At 54.2% G+C, this 15,898-nt stretch overlaps 1 protein-coding gene across 1 annotated transcript in view; it reads left to right on the top strand.

Annotated features, from left to right (window-relative positions):
- The window catches only part of SIK3 (SIK family kinase 3), a 44,631-nt gene continuing 28,733 nt past the window's right edge, over positions 1-15,898 (top strand). The window contains 1 exon segment of the mRNA XM_087706470.1: positions 1-235. Coding sequence (XP_087562596.1) covers positions 41-235 — 195 coding nt within the window. The 5' untranslated portion in view covers positions 1-40.

The following is a 15,898-nucleotide window of genomic DNA, read 5'->3' on the forward strand; positions in this document are numbered from 1 at the left end:
GCGGGGGGAGGGTCGTCGCGGTCGGCTCCTTCAGGGTAAGATGGCGGCGGCTGCGGTGTCCGGCGGCGCCGGGGGGGCCCCGCTCGCGGCCCCGGGCCCCCGCCTGGCCCCGCCGCCCACCGCGGGCCGCCCTCCGGGCCCCGCGCGCATCGGCTACTACGAGATCGAGCGCACCATCGGCAAGGGCAACTTCGCCGTCGTCAAGCTGGCCACGCACCTCGTCACCCGCGCCAAGGTGAGCCGGCCGCGCTACGCCAGTCCCAGGCCTTCCCGGTGGCGCCCGCGGAGGAGCCCCGGCCAGGCCGCCTCGGGAGGGAGGGAGGGAGGGCGCTGCGGCTCCTCCGCCTCGGCCCAGGGATTCGCTCCCTCCGCCGCCCCCCCGAAGCCTCGGCCGAGGGGCGCCCCGGTCTCCAGGCGGCTCTGTTGGGCCCCTCGGAGGCGCCGGGGAGGGAGGGAGGGAGGGAGGGGGCCTTCCTTTGCTTCGACCTTCCTCCGCGGGAGGAGGGGGCTTCGGAGGGGGCGACTGGCGGCCTCTGCCCAAAGAAGCCCCCTCTCTCCCCCTGCTTGCCTCCCGGGGCCTTCCTGCCGGGGGGAGCCGGCCTCTGGTGGAAGGGGCTCCCGGGGAGCCTCGGGGCTGGCGGCTGAGCCGGGCGCCCAGCGGTTGAGGGCGGAGGGCCGGGGCCGGTTCGCCCGGGACGGAGCGAATCGCTTGGAGAAGTCGGAGGACTTGAGCTCTGGCGGGATCAGCGTCAGCATCCTCCCTCGCGTCGGACCGGGTCGGGAAGCTTAACCCAGCCGCTGTTTCCGAGGCAGAGACCCCTTTCCCTTCATGGCATCCCGGGGGTCGGGCTGCCCCGCGTGAGTCTGGTCCAGAGGCCCATGGCTGTCAGGGCCTGCCGCGCCTGGGCTGCCTTATCTGGCGCTCCTGCTGTCTGCCTTGGCCCCCCGACGGCTGCCCGATCTGCAGGAACCTCCCCCCCCCCAGGGTGTCTTGGGATGATCCGGCAGAGCCACCGGGTCACCTGTGTGCCGAGGCTTCCTTCAGGGCAGAGAGCAGGCCAGGTCCTTCTTGCAACCCTGAGGCTGGAGGGGCAGTGAGATCAGGCGGAGGCAGCCTCGTCCCATGTAGGGGACCAGGGAGCCCGCTTGCCTTCTCTGTTGCAGCATCCTCCAGAGGTCGGGATGGCTCCCACCCTGATGACCCTGAGAAGGCCCCGGAAGACCTGGCTCTTCTCCCAGGCCGAGGCAGGGGGATGGGGGATGTTGGCTTGGCTGTGTCTGCCTTCTGGACACGTGTGATCTACTTTTCTTTTTGCCCTTGGATTTCAGTCATAAGACACTATTTTGTGGCAGCAACATTCTTGGAAGTTCACCTGATAATGATTCTTTTGTGAATTGAAACAGTATCTAGATGAGAGAAGCTTATTGGCTGAACACTCTTACAGTATTTTAAACCAGTTACTTGCATCAGAAAAAAAAAATTTTCCCCCTGTGTTTAGGATCCTTGTACAGAAATATAGTGGTTTGTGGGGTCAGAGACATTGACTGGCATCTGAAATGCATCCTGAACCTGATTAAGTTCGACTCCTGAGTGGAGAGGGAACAGTGCTCATTAAAAGCTGAGCCTCTGATCAGTCTGAAAAATATGCACTTCTGCAGATGGAATCTCTTTTTTCCTCTCCGTCTCTTTGGTCCTTGAAGCTCAGCTACATTTCCGAAGGAGACCGTGATGAGCAAAAGGTTGTTTATGCAGGATTTCTCTGTGTTTGGGGGCCTTTACTGGTGATGGTCCTTGCAGTGGTTCAGAGAGCGCTGGCTGGCCTCAAGCAGATGTAGAAACAAATGCAGGATGGTTTATATATTCCACCTGAGAGTTTGAATGGTTCAGTCAGGGGTTCGAGTTGGAGTAGGAATAAGGTCGTCATGGGGAGCACCCCTTCCAAAGGCTAACCACTCTGACAGGAATCCTGCCTGGAGACGGGCTTACCTGCCTTAGGCAGACGGAGAGGTTTATGCGGCATTTTTTTAAAAAAACTGGGACTTCAATTTTATAATAAAGGTTTTTTTCAAGTTGTTTGAAAGTTGTAGAAATTTATTTGAATGTGTATTATCTGAAATATTTTTATTCTGTTCTTCAGAAGAAAGAACTTCCACAGTTTCAACAGAGGTTAATAAAAAGATGTGCCCTATTCTTCTTCAAAAGCAGCACAAAAAGAAGGAGGACTGGAATAATAATGAATTCGGAATTAGGTTTTACTTTAAGAGTCTTGGAAATGTCTAACTGTGATGAAGAAAATCATGAGAGAATCCAAAGGTTGCTTATCAAAACTGATGATTGTTTTATCAAGACAAATACAGCAATTGGCATCAACCGTCAAAAAGGTTGGCATTCAAGAGCCAGAGAGTGAGGATCTAAAGCCGCCCTCCTCCTCCTCCTCCTCCCAGGGCAAAGGAAAGGGCATGGGATGCAGAGACTCACCCATCATACCAATATCCTGCAGGCCCTTGAATGCCAACCCTTTTGTTGACCGATGCTCTAACGCTTTTCTTTGGAATCTCACATGCAACAAGAGTGCCCGGCTGAGGCCCAGGTCCTCCCTCACTACGTGCCATGGCTCACAGTCCGGAGTGCAGCTTCCAAGGGTCCTGTGGGGGTGGGGCGAGCAGAACGCCCCTGCCCCCGTTACCCTTGCATTGTTCTGAGGGCTCCTGGCTTTTTAGTGGGAGAGGATGAAGGACGGGGAATGCTCTGGGCTGGGGCTGGTTTTTGCCTGAGTCTTGCCTGATGTCCCTCTTGCCTCCCTCCCTCCCTCCCAGTCATTTGGGGAAGGAGAGCCAGTTTCCACATCCTTGAGATGAGCGAGATGTAACTGAGTGGCCGAAGAATCTGCAGTGGGCTTCAGTTCCAGGCCTGGTGGCTGAGGTGGGAAGGGCTGCCTTGCTAGAGCTTGCCCTCCAGGAGCTTCCCTTGGTGGAAGTAAAAATAAGAGATTGGGGGTTTGTTTTTGTTTTTTCGGCAGGGCGGGGGGAGAATTATTTTATGTATTTTGTGGCTACTTTGCTGAAAGGACAGCCTGTCTGTCGGGGGAGCCTTTTGTAGGCCCCACCAGGGAAAGGCAGCTGTGTTGTACCCTGTTAAAAGCCCCCCACTAGGATGGAGGCGGCAGGCAGGCAGCTCAGGGCAGATCAGCTGTTGGGCTGCCTGCTTGGCTGGTGGGCATGAGAGGAAGCGCCCTCCCCTCTGGCTCTTCTGCTCCTTCCTGACGTGCCAGAGAGACTCCTGTGCCTCCTGAACAAGGCGCTCTGGCAGTTCCTTCCGCTTGCCCTGCGTTTCGGCTCCGACCAGCACCACGGACGCTGGACCTTCCCCTCCTCCTGCTGGATCTCCTGGGGAACCTTTTTGTGCCATTGGTCAGAAGCCCCCCCGCCCTTTAGCAGCAACACCCCCCCCCCCCCCGGGGCCTGTGGCTTCTCTCTTGGAGGCAGGTTTGCAAGGGAGCCTCTGTCGAGAAGGAAGCTTCCGCTCATGGGGAAGGGAGCCGGGAGCGGCTGCCAGCGTCTCCTCTCAGTGATTCCCTGGGTGCTTTTTGAGAAATGGAAGGATGTGTTAAATACTATTAACACTATTAACTACTTTATCTGGGCTCTGGATACTTCTGTAGCTCAAAGGACGTTGTGGGTATAAGCATTCTCTGGAAGTGCTCAATCTGTGCAGCGCAATTCCATTGATGGAGCCGCTCACACGTTGTTCCCGGGGACCCTGAACATTGTGGCTTAAAGTTGTGTGCCATTGATGAGAGGCTGCTGGAAGTAGTTCGGCTGTTGATCCCTGTGCTTGCTCCAAGTTCTCTGGGGGAGCCTGTTCTTTTCAGTGGCCTGTCGAGAAGAGGCTCAGCCTGATGGGTCTTTTGCTTGGCCTTCCTGATAACGACCGAGGCGGCAAGCCTCTGGCGGCCTCCGTGCTCATCAGGGGCTGTTATTGTCCTCTGCAGAACAAGAGCGATACTGTTATCATTTTCACCAAGACTGAGTCAAAACCAAAAGGCTCCTCAGCCAGTGTTTTGTTTAGTGTTACTCTTTATTGCTCTTGGCACAAGTAACAGAAGGGGAGGGGAGGAAGGAGAAGCTGAGAAGATGCCCACTGTAGGACGTTGTCCTGGGTGGAGAGTTTTGGAATCAAAGCAATTACAGTCACCCTGGAACACCAGGGAGGCATCGCTGCTCTTTTCCAGTCCCATAAAGCTCCTCCCGGTGAGTTCAGTGACGGGTTCATGTCCTTTTCTTGGGAATAATCCGGAATTGACTTGCCATTTGCCTATTTGCCTTTGGCCATGATCCCCTCCATCTAGGCTGCAGTCCTGGGATTTCCCAGCAGTCTCCGTCCAAAGACTAATCGGCTCCCTCCCTGCGAAGCCTTTATACCTGATACTTTATACCAGTGGTCCCCAACCTTTTTATCGCCGCGGACCAGTCAGCCTGTGATAATTTTACCGTGGCCCGCTGAGCGCGCGCAGGGGTAGGGGGGCATGTAAAAAAACTCCCAGCCCGGAGTACCCCTTTAAGTAATCCATATTTCAGTAAACTGATCTACCGTCAGGCTGTTGCTTGTAAACTGAACTATTTCTAGTTAATTTCTAACTATTTGAATGGAAGATTATATGCTTATAGTTTCTATTCTTTTGTTAACACACAACCACATTTTTATTCTTCTACAGACACCATTTTTAATTACCAGGATAGTACACCAATGACAGCACCATGATCAGAAAATGTTAGATGTTGCATTATTTTCAATATGTATTTGTAAATATATGCCAAATAGATTGCAATCGCTTTCTGGACTTCCTTTAAATTTGCAGGTAAATGCTGCAATAGATATATAGCTCCCATCAGATTGATGATCACCCAAAAATGTTATTCATTGAATTCACTGTGAATCCTTTCTTAGTAAGTGCATTCAAGCCAGCCTACTACTAGCTGGTAGCCTCTCTGTCCATTCACCAAATTATCTGGGACAGGGGTGTCAGAGTGACATCGAAAATGTCAAGGTAATAGCCATGACTATGAAATTAAAAGCCTATTTATTCTTTTATTTGCATCACATAAAAACCAAGATGGTTCCCATCTTGAATTTTTCTAAATATATCCTACATACAACCATGATGCAGGAGTTTTCATTCAGCAAGAAAAAGGAACCGGTGACTTGAGCCAAGTCAACATCTGGAAATCTTATCCCAGTCATATCCAACCTAGCTTATTTTTTGAGATCACCTCAAGGCGAGCTGGAGCGGGACGCGCTGCGCCACGAGTTGGAGAGCTTGGAGAGGCTGAGCGCGCAACTTGGAGAGCTGCGTCTCCGCCGCCTGGAGCCCGAGCTGGCCCGGCGGCGGCAGCAGCTGGAGGGGCTGTGGGCCGACTGCGCCGCTCTGGAGGCGCTGCTGGAGCAGCTCCTGGCCGAGCACGAAGGGCTGCAGGAAGCGCGCAAGCAGCGGCCAGCCGCGCTGCTGTCTGCCCCGCGCGTCCTCCGGGCCGGGCGCTCCGAGAAGCGGCAGCTGGCCTCCGACTACGCGCTGGTGGTGAGCTGGAGCTGCGCGCAGAGCCTGGAGCGATACGAGGCCGAGTTGCGGGCGATGCAGGAGCTGGAAGGGGGCCGCCTGGGCCAAGAGGACCTGCGCAAGCTGCGCGCGCAGAACCAGGAGAGCCGCCGGCGCCTCGAGGAGCTGTGGCGCCGCTGCCGGGAGCTTTGCGCGCTGGGCGAGCGGCTGGAAGAGGAGCGGCTGGCGCAGCAGGAGAGCCACGGCGCCCAGCTGCAGGGATCATGGCCCCCGGCCGCTGCGCGGCCCGGAGCCAGGTACTCCGCGGCCCGGCACCGGTCCGCGGACCGGGGGTTGGGGACCACTGCTTTATACCACTGAGTGACTTTGTCCATCAAGGCTCTTTAGATACCCTGTATGTTAATTCTCAGTCTAAGCTATTGTAGAATAGCAGGAGAAGAACACCTTTGAAATCTCAACTGTGGGGCCTAAGCGGGACGTTGCGCGTAAGTCCTCTCCCTAGTCCTCTCCCTTCTTTGGGGCTGGTCAGGTTCGTCTGGCCTTGCTAGCCAAGCCGAATGTTTCGGTCAACAGGTTTATTGCCCTTTCCTTTTCACCCGGAGTGCAGCCGAAGGCCTTCCATCTTGCTCTTTGAAAGCAGACAAGGTGCTCTTTAGGAATTGGCTGGTCAAAGACCGGAGGAGTTTGCAGGTGCTCTTATGCTGCACAACTGCGAAAGAAGTTGCACTTTTCCTCCTCTGCCCACGTTCACTTACTTGCCTGCTGACTATTGATTTGCAACTGGCCGTAGAGGTTTTTGAGAGTATGGATGTCTGTGGGAACCAAAGCCTCCGCTTAAAAGCAGATAAATACGTCTCCTCTCCCAAGAAACTGCAGTGGGCATAATTGGGGAGAAGAAAGGCTGAGCTCTGTTTTCATGACCCTTTGTCTTCTGCTTTGGAAGAGAGCGTCTGCCAGTTTAGTAGAGATTTAGTAGTTCCACCTGATATTCCTAGAGATCTGCCGGTGGGCTGACCGTAGGCCGGGCTTCGTCAGCAAGAGGAGTTTTGCTTCCCCTTGTATTGTTGTCTATGGGAGGAAATGAGTAAATTTGCTTGGAATAGAGGGAATAGAAGCTTGGTTTATACCGAAGGGGATTTACCTGGGTGTGTGCAGCTGGAGAAGAAGCTATTTTGGAGATGCGTGTGAAATCTGTATCAATGGAATAACCGTGCATTGGCACTGTGCAGTTTAAAAATGGCACCCAGACAACCGGAGCGCTTTAGATTTTGAGGAGGGCAAACGTGAGCTTAAGTCCCGTGGACCGAGGTTTTTCCGTTTAGGTTGGTGGGCGAAATTTGTAGTCTGATATATCTGGAGGTCCTGAGGCTGCAGAAAGAGGAGAGGTGCTGAAGCTGCACTGAGCCTCGGGCATCTGGAACCAGTAAGTGCCAGTCAAGCAAGGAACTGCGTGGACTGCAAAACAATGGCCTCCCAGCTTTCACCATGGCAACCAGGGTACCTGTGACTCCTCGGGAGGAGAGAAAGAACCAAAGAGGGTAGGTTGGGTGGGGGGGGGGGAGCAGGATGGGAGACTGGCATAGTTTTGAAATTGCTTTCACAGCCAGAATCTCCTGCATGGGACGAAGCCCTTTGTGCCCTGGGATATGGAGGATTCAGAAGGGGACGGGTTCTGCAGGGAGAAAGAATGTGGTTCCCATAGAAAAAAAGATGTATGAAGCCACCGTGACCGATGGCAGAGAGGGAATTGCGGTCTGGGGGCACCAAATAGACAAGTCTTCGAATAGAACGGATGGAAGAAGCTATGGGGGAAATCTAGCTCTACTCCTTGCCCCAGGGCCTTGAAAGTGCCCGGCCAACATCTGTTTAAACATGCCAGGCTAGGAGAATATCTGTGGAGAGTCGTCCAGATTATGGATGTCTCAAAGGTGTTCTCTCTCTCTCTCTTCTTTTCTCTTTCTCTCTCTCTCTCTCTCTTTCCCTTGAGAAAGACATTTTGCTCCTCATCCAAGAAGCATCTTCAGTTCCGATTGAAGAAGCTTCTTGGGTGAGAAGGGAAACGTCTTCCTCAAGGGGAAAAAACCAAGTCCAGGATAGGAGACTCCTCCACCACCACTAAGGAGAGGCTCCTGCGGCTTCCCTATCATTTAAAGCCAGGTTCTTGTCTTCTGGGATGACACTGAAGAGACGGAGGAGACCCTTGTCTCTAGGACAGCCCTTCAAGATCTCCCTCAGCCTCCTCTTCTTTGGGCTAAACATACCTCATGTCTCCAAACTGCCCCCCACCCCCACGACGGCTTTCTCCAGCTTCTTGAAGCCTCTTTCAGCAGCAGATGGAAATGGAGGGCGCTGGGATAAATGCAAAATACTGGTTGCATTTCTTGGATGCAGCCGACGACTGCATTGGCCTTGTTTGCAGCTGCGTCCTGCTTTGGCTTACATCTTCATCTTGCATTTATGTCATCATGTTCGTCATATCTTGATTCCGCAAGACGCAGATAATTTGAAAGGTATCACTTGCCACTCTGGTCTGTCCCCTTCCGCCCTCCTTATGCTTCCGTTTCCCACCCAAAGGAAGGACTTCTTCGCCTTTGTCTCTGCTGGAATTCCTCCTTTTGGCATCTTCTCGCTGTGGGGCCCAGGAAGGCCCTGGAACTTGATCCACCATACATTGAATAATCCTATTTTCTAATATTGCAGAAAGAAAGACCTAGAACAGAACTATATGGTATGCCTCTCCATACCCTTTTCCCACTTGACCCAGAACTCTGTGTGTGTGTTTGTGTGTGTGTGTGTGTGATAGGGTTGTTCAACCAGCCCTGCATCCGCCCAGTGACAGCAGAGTCCAGCCCACATTGTGTTGCTCTCTTTCTTGGGATCTCAAAGCAGGCTCTTCAGATACTTTGCTGAACTTGTGATTATATCCCCAACATTCTTTTGGTCAACTAACAGGTTACTCTGTCTAAAAAGCAGATCGGCTTGTTTGGCGTGTCTTGTGCTTCTTTAATAAACACTTGCTGGCTTGTGCTGAGCACCGGGGTCAATTCAAAATATTCCCCAACCGGCGGCTTCAGAGGATTGTCCAGTTCCTGCCTCAAGCAGCCCCTTCCCCACTCTTCAGCTCCCTGGGCAGGCAGCGGCCTGGTCTCCCGGGGGTCTCCAGGGAGGACAGAAAGGAGCTGAGGTCCACACGCAGGTCAGGGCCCTTCAGTGGGGGGGAAGTGAACACTGCGGTGCTTAAGTCCATTTGGGTTGCCCCTGTTGCCGCTTGGGGTGGTTTGCTGCTCCGAGGGGCCACTTGACCTTTGGGGAGAAATCCAACGGGAAGCAGGGATTCTCCTAGTCCCCCGTCCTTCCCATTCCCCCACGCCGGCTCTTATCTCACAGTCCCAAGAATGCGCTCTGAACTCTTTCCCAAATGTTCTCCATTTCTCCGTGTCTGTGTTTGCTGATTATTCTGAGCCTTTCTCTGCCCCCCCCCCCCCCCCACTGCCTTCTGCAACCCCTGGAGGAACCAGGAACCACTTCAGTCCCTGATTGGTGATGATTCTCATGAATGGCCAAACTTTTACTCAGCTAACACCTCCGCGATCCCTGATAGGTGGATTTATGGCTTGGACTGTTGCCTAACAAAGTGGAGGGAGGTTTGGATTGTCTTTGGGAACTTGTGCTTTTAGGAGGGATCCTTGTCAGCCTTGTGGATGGTTCAGTCTTACAATTTTACAGGCCTGATTACTGTCCGCTTGGGACCACCAGACAATTTCAGACAGGAAGCAAAAACATAGTTTCCCAAAGAAGGTGATTCGGTATCGTTGTCAAGAAAATTACGTGGATGCGTCCATGAAATTGCTAGGAACTTTGCCTTTTTGCCTTCCGAAGCCTCTGGATGTCCCCTCCCTCCAAATACCCGAAAAATTCAAAATGACGGTGATAAGAACAGGAAACAACCTGATGCTGACAAAGGATTGGGGTAGGATGGTTTCATTTCTGCAGGCAAATAGTCCAGTGCAAACGTATTGGATGAAGTAGAGGCAGCTCCGACTGTTTTGGGAGTATTGGCCCTCCGCAATCCCAGGACTCTGTAGCAGAAATACCTTTGTCTTGTTTCTTTGCAGATTTGAAAGGACATCCTCGTTCAGTCTGGCTGATAGGGTGAGGGAGCAGGCTGTGCGAAGGACAGGTCTATGTAAATGGATAAAAGGACTCAGCATGCTGTCGTAGGCTGTCACTGCACAACACGGAAGTGTGTTGTGTTGGCCCAGATAACGTGCACGATCCAAGGCAGCCCTGGGTTGGCGGGTGCCTTCGTTCCTCTTCACGGAATGATGATGATCCCCCGCATGCATGGGCTTCGTAGCCATGGTTTGTTGAACAAGCCAGAATTGCCTGAATCCAGGCAGTCGCCCAGCCATAAAGAAGCAAAAGGTGTTTTGTCTGGCTGTTCTAATCACTGTCCGAGTTGCTGGGCTGGATAACAAAAGGCCGATTCTTTCATCTGGCTGAAGTGCCCTTTGGTTCTCGCCAAGGGCTGCCTTTCGTGCTCAATACGCCATGGCCACACTCCCCCTTCTTTCGGAGGAGTTGGGGCAAGCTCCTTCCACTATCACGAGGTTCAGCTGCTGCTCCTCTTCCTCCAGGGGGAAGGGAAGACCCTCCTGCTGCTTTTCTTTTGGGGGGGGGAAAGGTAGGCGAACTGCCAAGTCATCCAAAAAGAAACTCCGGAGTCCCTTGCCAGGGGATAACCTCTCTCTTATCTGGTGTCCCTCGTAGGTCCCCTTGTCTCCTCAGAACAGACGAGCTGGATGCAAACCTCCTTCCACAGCAACACACCCCGAAGACCGTGTGTGTGTGTGTGTGTGTGTGTGTGTGTCTGTGTCTTTTCCCAGGCTGTTCTCTGCAGGGAGCCAAGCCCTCCTCAGCCATGAGGCAAGAGACCCTCCTTGTCTGGGGATGGTCTCTTCAAAGACCCCGAAGGGCCAGGCTACTGAAGCCATTTTTTTTTCCAATTTGAAAAAGCCAGGAATGTCCTTCTCCAGCCATGAGTATTTTTTTTAAAAGTTTAAATGAAACATTAAAAAATAAATAAAAATCATATTCTCTGAAATGGCTCAGATTCCCCTATAGCGAATATCCCACATTATCATATTGTGAATTTATTTTTGCCCATAGATTTCTAGAATTATTCTTGCTGACAGGAGCATTTCCCAAAATGAGGGAAGGGGTGCAGAATGGGCTGCTTATCACGGTGGCTGAGCTGGATCCGCGCTGTGCATTTGGATCAGGTGGCCACAGGAATCCTTCATTGGCCGTAACTTTGAGGACTGGCCACGAGCCCCGTTTGTTTAGCGCCAGGGTCACTTCAAATGGCTTCTGAGCAAGCAGTCATTATGCGAGGACTACCTGCATGGTCTCACCAAAATGACTTCCTGAAAAAGAAAGCAGTTGAAAGGCTGGGTGGCAACCTGGGAGGAAGACAGAGGCGGGACGTAGATTCTGTCCCCTTTTTACACCCGGCTTCATTTCCGTCAGATGATGCACTGCGAGATTCGAAGTTCCGGGCACCGGTTTCCCCTTTGAAGTTCAACCCAAGTGGGTTGCCGACTGGAGGGCTCCGGTTGGGGAAGCCGCTGCTGCCACGGTCTCTTAGCCCAAGCAGGGGAAGAGGAAGGCCGAGGGTGATGAGGGTGGGAGCAGAAGAGGGGGAGCAGCCGGGCCTCCTCCCTGCTCAGGGGAATCCGCTGCTGCTGCTGCTGCTGCTGCTGCTGACGGGGCTGTTAGCCCCCCTGACCATCTCTGGGGCCTGCAGGCCTCCTGACAGCGTCAGGATCAGGAGGTTGCCCAGGGGTGGCGGCACAGCGGAGACGGAGGAGGAGCCACGCTTGTGTGGGATCAAAGCACCCTGGAATCCCGCAGAATTCCCAGGACTCTGGGCAACTTTTGCTCCTTTCCACTTGTGGCTTTTGCCTGGGATGCTTTTCTGATGAGCTTGTGCAATTTCTGTGCTTTCACCCTATTCAAGTTGCAACAGGAACCAGCAATTTGGGAGCGTCAAGATCCCGCATTTCGGCCAGTGGCAGATGGTTTTAATTTAGACACAAGGCTGGTTGGCTGGAAGCCGCCTGGGGGACGGTCCCTCCGCCAGGACTAGTCACCAGACCGGGGGGGGGGGGGGCTGCAGAAGGCGGCTGTCCTTCGCTGGTGGCACAAGGCTTTAGTCACAGTTACTGACTCTGGAGAAGGAAGAGAGGGCACCTCGCATTTGCCATCCCTAACCAGTCGTTGGGCACTTAAAAGTGGGATGTGTCAATTCAGATATTTTCTAGCCCTGGTCTCAGTTGGTGATGATCTCAGAGGTTGCCTAGCCGCACAAGGCAAAGGCAGGGACTCTCTGGCTTCCCAAGTGTGTGTTGGGCCCCAACGCCCCACCAGCCCAGTGGGCAGCGTCAGAAGGAGGAGACCAGGCGCTTCCCTGTTCTTGGGGGTGACTGAGAGTGACAGCCCATCACTCCCAATAGCTCCTCCACTGCTGTAGAACGGGGCTCTCCTCTGGGCTTGGAGAAGCCTATTTGCTTAAGTGATCTGAGTCTTCCTCCTCCTCCTCAGGCGGAGCTCCCTCCATCCTCCCCTCCCTCCCCCAGTGGCATCCTGAGGCTCACCTACAGCTTGGCTACAGCTGAAAAGGTGGTTTAAAAGCAGGGAGCGAGTAATTTGACCTGTTCAGTAATAATGTAAACAGGAGGAGGATCTCTTCCTGGACCCATGGAAGAATTGCCTGGCGGTGCAGTCGGAGGAGCAAGCACCTGGCGTTTCATTTCCCTCCAGAGGCCGAGCGAGGAGCCGTATTGGGAAACGGACCGTTTTAGTTCTGGGTCTGCAGCGGCAGGAGCCGGAATGGGCAGCCTTGCAATTAAGCAGCCCCCCCGTCCCCCCCCCCCAGGTTATCTGTCATCTTGCCTGACTCAGGGAGGCCAACAGCTACGCTCCTCCTGGGACTGCAGAGTCTCTTGTCTGGGGGTGTTTGTGCCTGCTTGCGCGGGTACCAAAGCACCAGAGCCAGCTCCTCTTATCTCTGTCTGTGTGTGTGTGTGTTTCAGACAAAACACATGATAGGGAGGGAGCCGTTTCCCAGGCGGGCCAGGGGGAGCGGCCCCGAAGGTCAGGTGTGAGCTGCAGTGGAGAGCGAGCTCTGATCTCCTCGGTGGGCCTCCTCCCTTCCTTGCTCTTGGGACGGTTTTCCCCCCCCCCTTCTTTAGTGCTCTGTGGGCGGCAGCCACCGTCAGCACCGGGGTGGTGGTGGTGGTGGTGGTGGTGGTGGTGGCTTGGTGCGTTCTAGGCCTCTCCCACCTCTATAGCACGGAGGAGGGGTAGATGCAGCCCTTTCATCTCCCGGGTTTTCCATGGCAGCATTCCTGCCCAGTGAATCATGGTGACTGGATAGAGCTTTTCCTGTAAACACGTGTATTTTTATCGAAACCTCATACAGTAGCAATTTTTAGCCTGTATCCTGGGCTGCTGCCTTGGCGCAAATAGAGGACAAGTGGAGGTGGTGGTGGTGGTGGGTGTGCTGGGGGCTACGGCCTGCCCCTCGGTCCCCTTGCGTATTACAGGGCTGAGGCTGCTTCCCCAGGACTTTCTTGAGGCCGCACTGATGCTTCCTGCCCTCAGGCGCACCATGCACAGCCAGCCCCCTTTCTTGAACAAACAAGGCCAAACATTCATGGGGTGGCGGGGGGGGGGGGGGAGAGGGTTGGATGTGAAGTCCTGGCTGATAAGAGGAGGGCTGCAGGGACTTGGAGCTGGCCCTGCTCCTTTTGGCTCCCAGCCTGCTCTGGGCCATTCTGATAAAGGAATATTTCAGCCGGAGGGAAGGAGCGAAGGCAGAGGGCTGTTTGTTTAACCTTGGAACGAAGCTCAGTTTTGCCCAGGAGGCTGAATCAGGCAGCTTGGCACCAAGCGGCACCGCCAGAGGTTCTCCTCCATCCTCTGCCACTCCAGTGCGGGGAAGCCTCATGGTGTCTGGAACCGGCCTGGCTTCAGGAAATGCAGAGCTTGGTCCTGAAATGGCCAAAGCAGGAGGGCTGCCGAGAGGACGCTGCCTCCTCTCCAAAGGGAACTGAGGCTGTCCCTGCAGAGATCTGGAGTGTCCAGGCTGACCACCAGCTGCAGCTGCCTCAGGAGCCTTGCAGGCTTCACCCAAGGAAGGGCAACACCTGGAATGGTTTCTTTTAGCCCACCGTTCAGCCTTCCTCTTTTCCACCTGTTGTCTGCAAGTACTTCACACAGGCGTTGATCAGCACTGGGACCAGGGCTGAGCCCTGAGGCACTCGACTTGTTCCCGTTAATGTGGAGCCATGGATGAGGTGCCTGGTGCTTTGTCTGCTTCTCAGATACGCCCAGAGGGTCCTTCCCAAGTGACCTCGCCCTCCTTCCCCTTCTGCCCTTCCTGGTTTTTCTTTCCCAGGATGGAAGATGCTCTGCGCCCCCAGATTCAGGGTTTGCTGCTCCGTGGCTCTAGATGCACACGAGACGGGGGGGGGGGGGGAATGCTGTTGAATGGTTGTGCCTAAAACCACTTTGAGGTCCCAAGCTGGTTGGAAGAGGGAAGGAAGCCTGGTCAGGGGAAGGAGGGCAAGCACAACCTAGGCGTGGACGTGTGCGCTTGTGTCAGATATCTCACAACTTGTGTCCTTAGTGTCCAAGTGATCTTTGGGAGGGGACCCTTCCATGGGGAGAGCCGTGTGGCCCTGAGATCCTCCTGGCAGCCTGGCTTTTGCCCTGCGAAAGGGGATCTTTTGCCAGCAGCAGCCGAGGCATTTCTGGGCCTGATGCAAGAGCTCCGGTGGTTAGGACAGCTCAGCCGAGCGAGCGTCCCTGGGAATGTCCCTCGCCCTCTGGGGCCTCCCGCCTTCTTCTGCCAGGAGCGGAAGGCATTTTCCCTGCTGCAGAGCGGAGGCTGTGCACTCGGGGCTGGCCTCCAAGGAGGAGCCCCAGAGGCTTTCAGCTTCAAATGGCGAAGGAAGAGAAGATGATGGATTGGCAGTGGAGAAACCCTCCAAGGTTGCCACATCTGTCCTGCTCCGTTGGGGAGCTTTGGCTGGGCTAAAGGGAAGCTCACGGATGGTGAGAAGTGGATTGCCAGAGACTCTCTGCTTCTGGGGTTGCTGAGCTTTTTATGGTCTGGGGATGATTCATCCCGGGATTGTCTCTCTGCATTTTGCCTCCCCCCCTCCCCCGGTGAGCGGGGGGGGGGGCTTTTCTGTGTGCAGCTTCAGCCTTTCCTCTCCCTAGAGGACAGAAGGAGGCATCCCAGGGAATGGGTTGGTGGCCTGGGATTCCTGCAGGCTCCCTCGTTTGATCTGCTCCACCTCTTCAGGAGGGCCACCCATCCACGTCACTCTCTTGCAACTCCAGCCACGGAGAGAATTTTAGGAGACCTTTGCCCAGCATGGAGCATCCCTGCACGGGAGGACAGCTGAGCTGCAAGGAAGGGAGATCTTCGTCTTCTGGAGGGGGAGGGGTTACGCTTTGAGGGACTGCAATATTTGGAAAGGCAAAGCGCGATATGAAGAGCTTCTGGGGAGCATCCTGCACCCGTTTCCTCTCAGTACTGCAAAGTGGCTCCTGCCCCGTGGAATGCAACCCCAACGCTCAGGAAAAATGCGGGCATGTTGCAAAGTGCCAGGCAGGGACCAGCCTTCCCTGTGCCGCTGGGCAAAATGCTGGCCTTTTCCACTTCCGTTCCATTCCAGTTGTAGGAAAGGTTTCCCGCACAGCTGCAATTCTGTGCATCGGCCATCCTTACGTATCTTTTGGCACTCTAGATCCGAAGAACGGCTACACCAGAAGGAGCTATTGTGGTTTTTCGATGATAGGAATTGCCACCATTTTCACTTCTTGGAGTTAAATCCCCAAAAGACACTGGCTAAGAAGGGGCAGAGCCTCCTTGTCCTTTCCCCACATGGCAGCCCTTGGAAATTTTCTTCCTCACTTTTTAAAATATAGCGAGAATAAGGTAACCGTTTCCAGAACAATGGCGTTCCAAGGTGTTTTCGTTCAGGCAGAAACATATTTTGTCTTAAGCAAGGAAGAATAATTATGGCTCTGACAGGCTTGACGGTGGATCCCGAGTCGGTACTTCACAGCTCCCTGGGCAGCTCAGAGGCTGCTTCCTAAACGCTGCCACGGAAGGGAGCAGGGCGAGGGTGGCAAGCTTGGCTCGGAAGATGGGAACAAGCCCGCTTGCAGATGTTAGAATGCTGGTCAAAGGAGCAGGAAGCCTGTGGATACGAACACTTAATATAAACAAGGTCCTCAAAGACCAGCAGAAAATCGTCCTCAGCAGA

Source organism: Thamnophis sirtalis, unplaced genomic scaffold (genome assembly GCF_051295495.1).
Source record: "Thamnophis sirtalis isolate CommonGarterSnake01/CBP01778 unplaced genomic scaffold, rThaSir2_p1.2 scaffold_2, whole genome shotgun sequence".
Classification (NCBI taxonomy): Eukaryota; Metazoa; Chordata; class Lepidosauria; order Squamata; family Natricidae; genus Thamnophis; species Thamnophis sirtalis.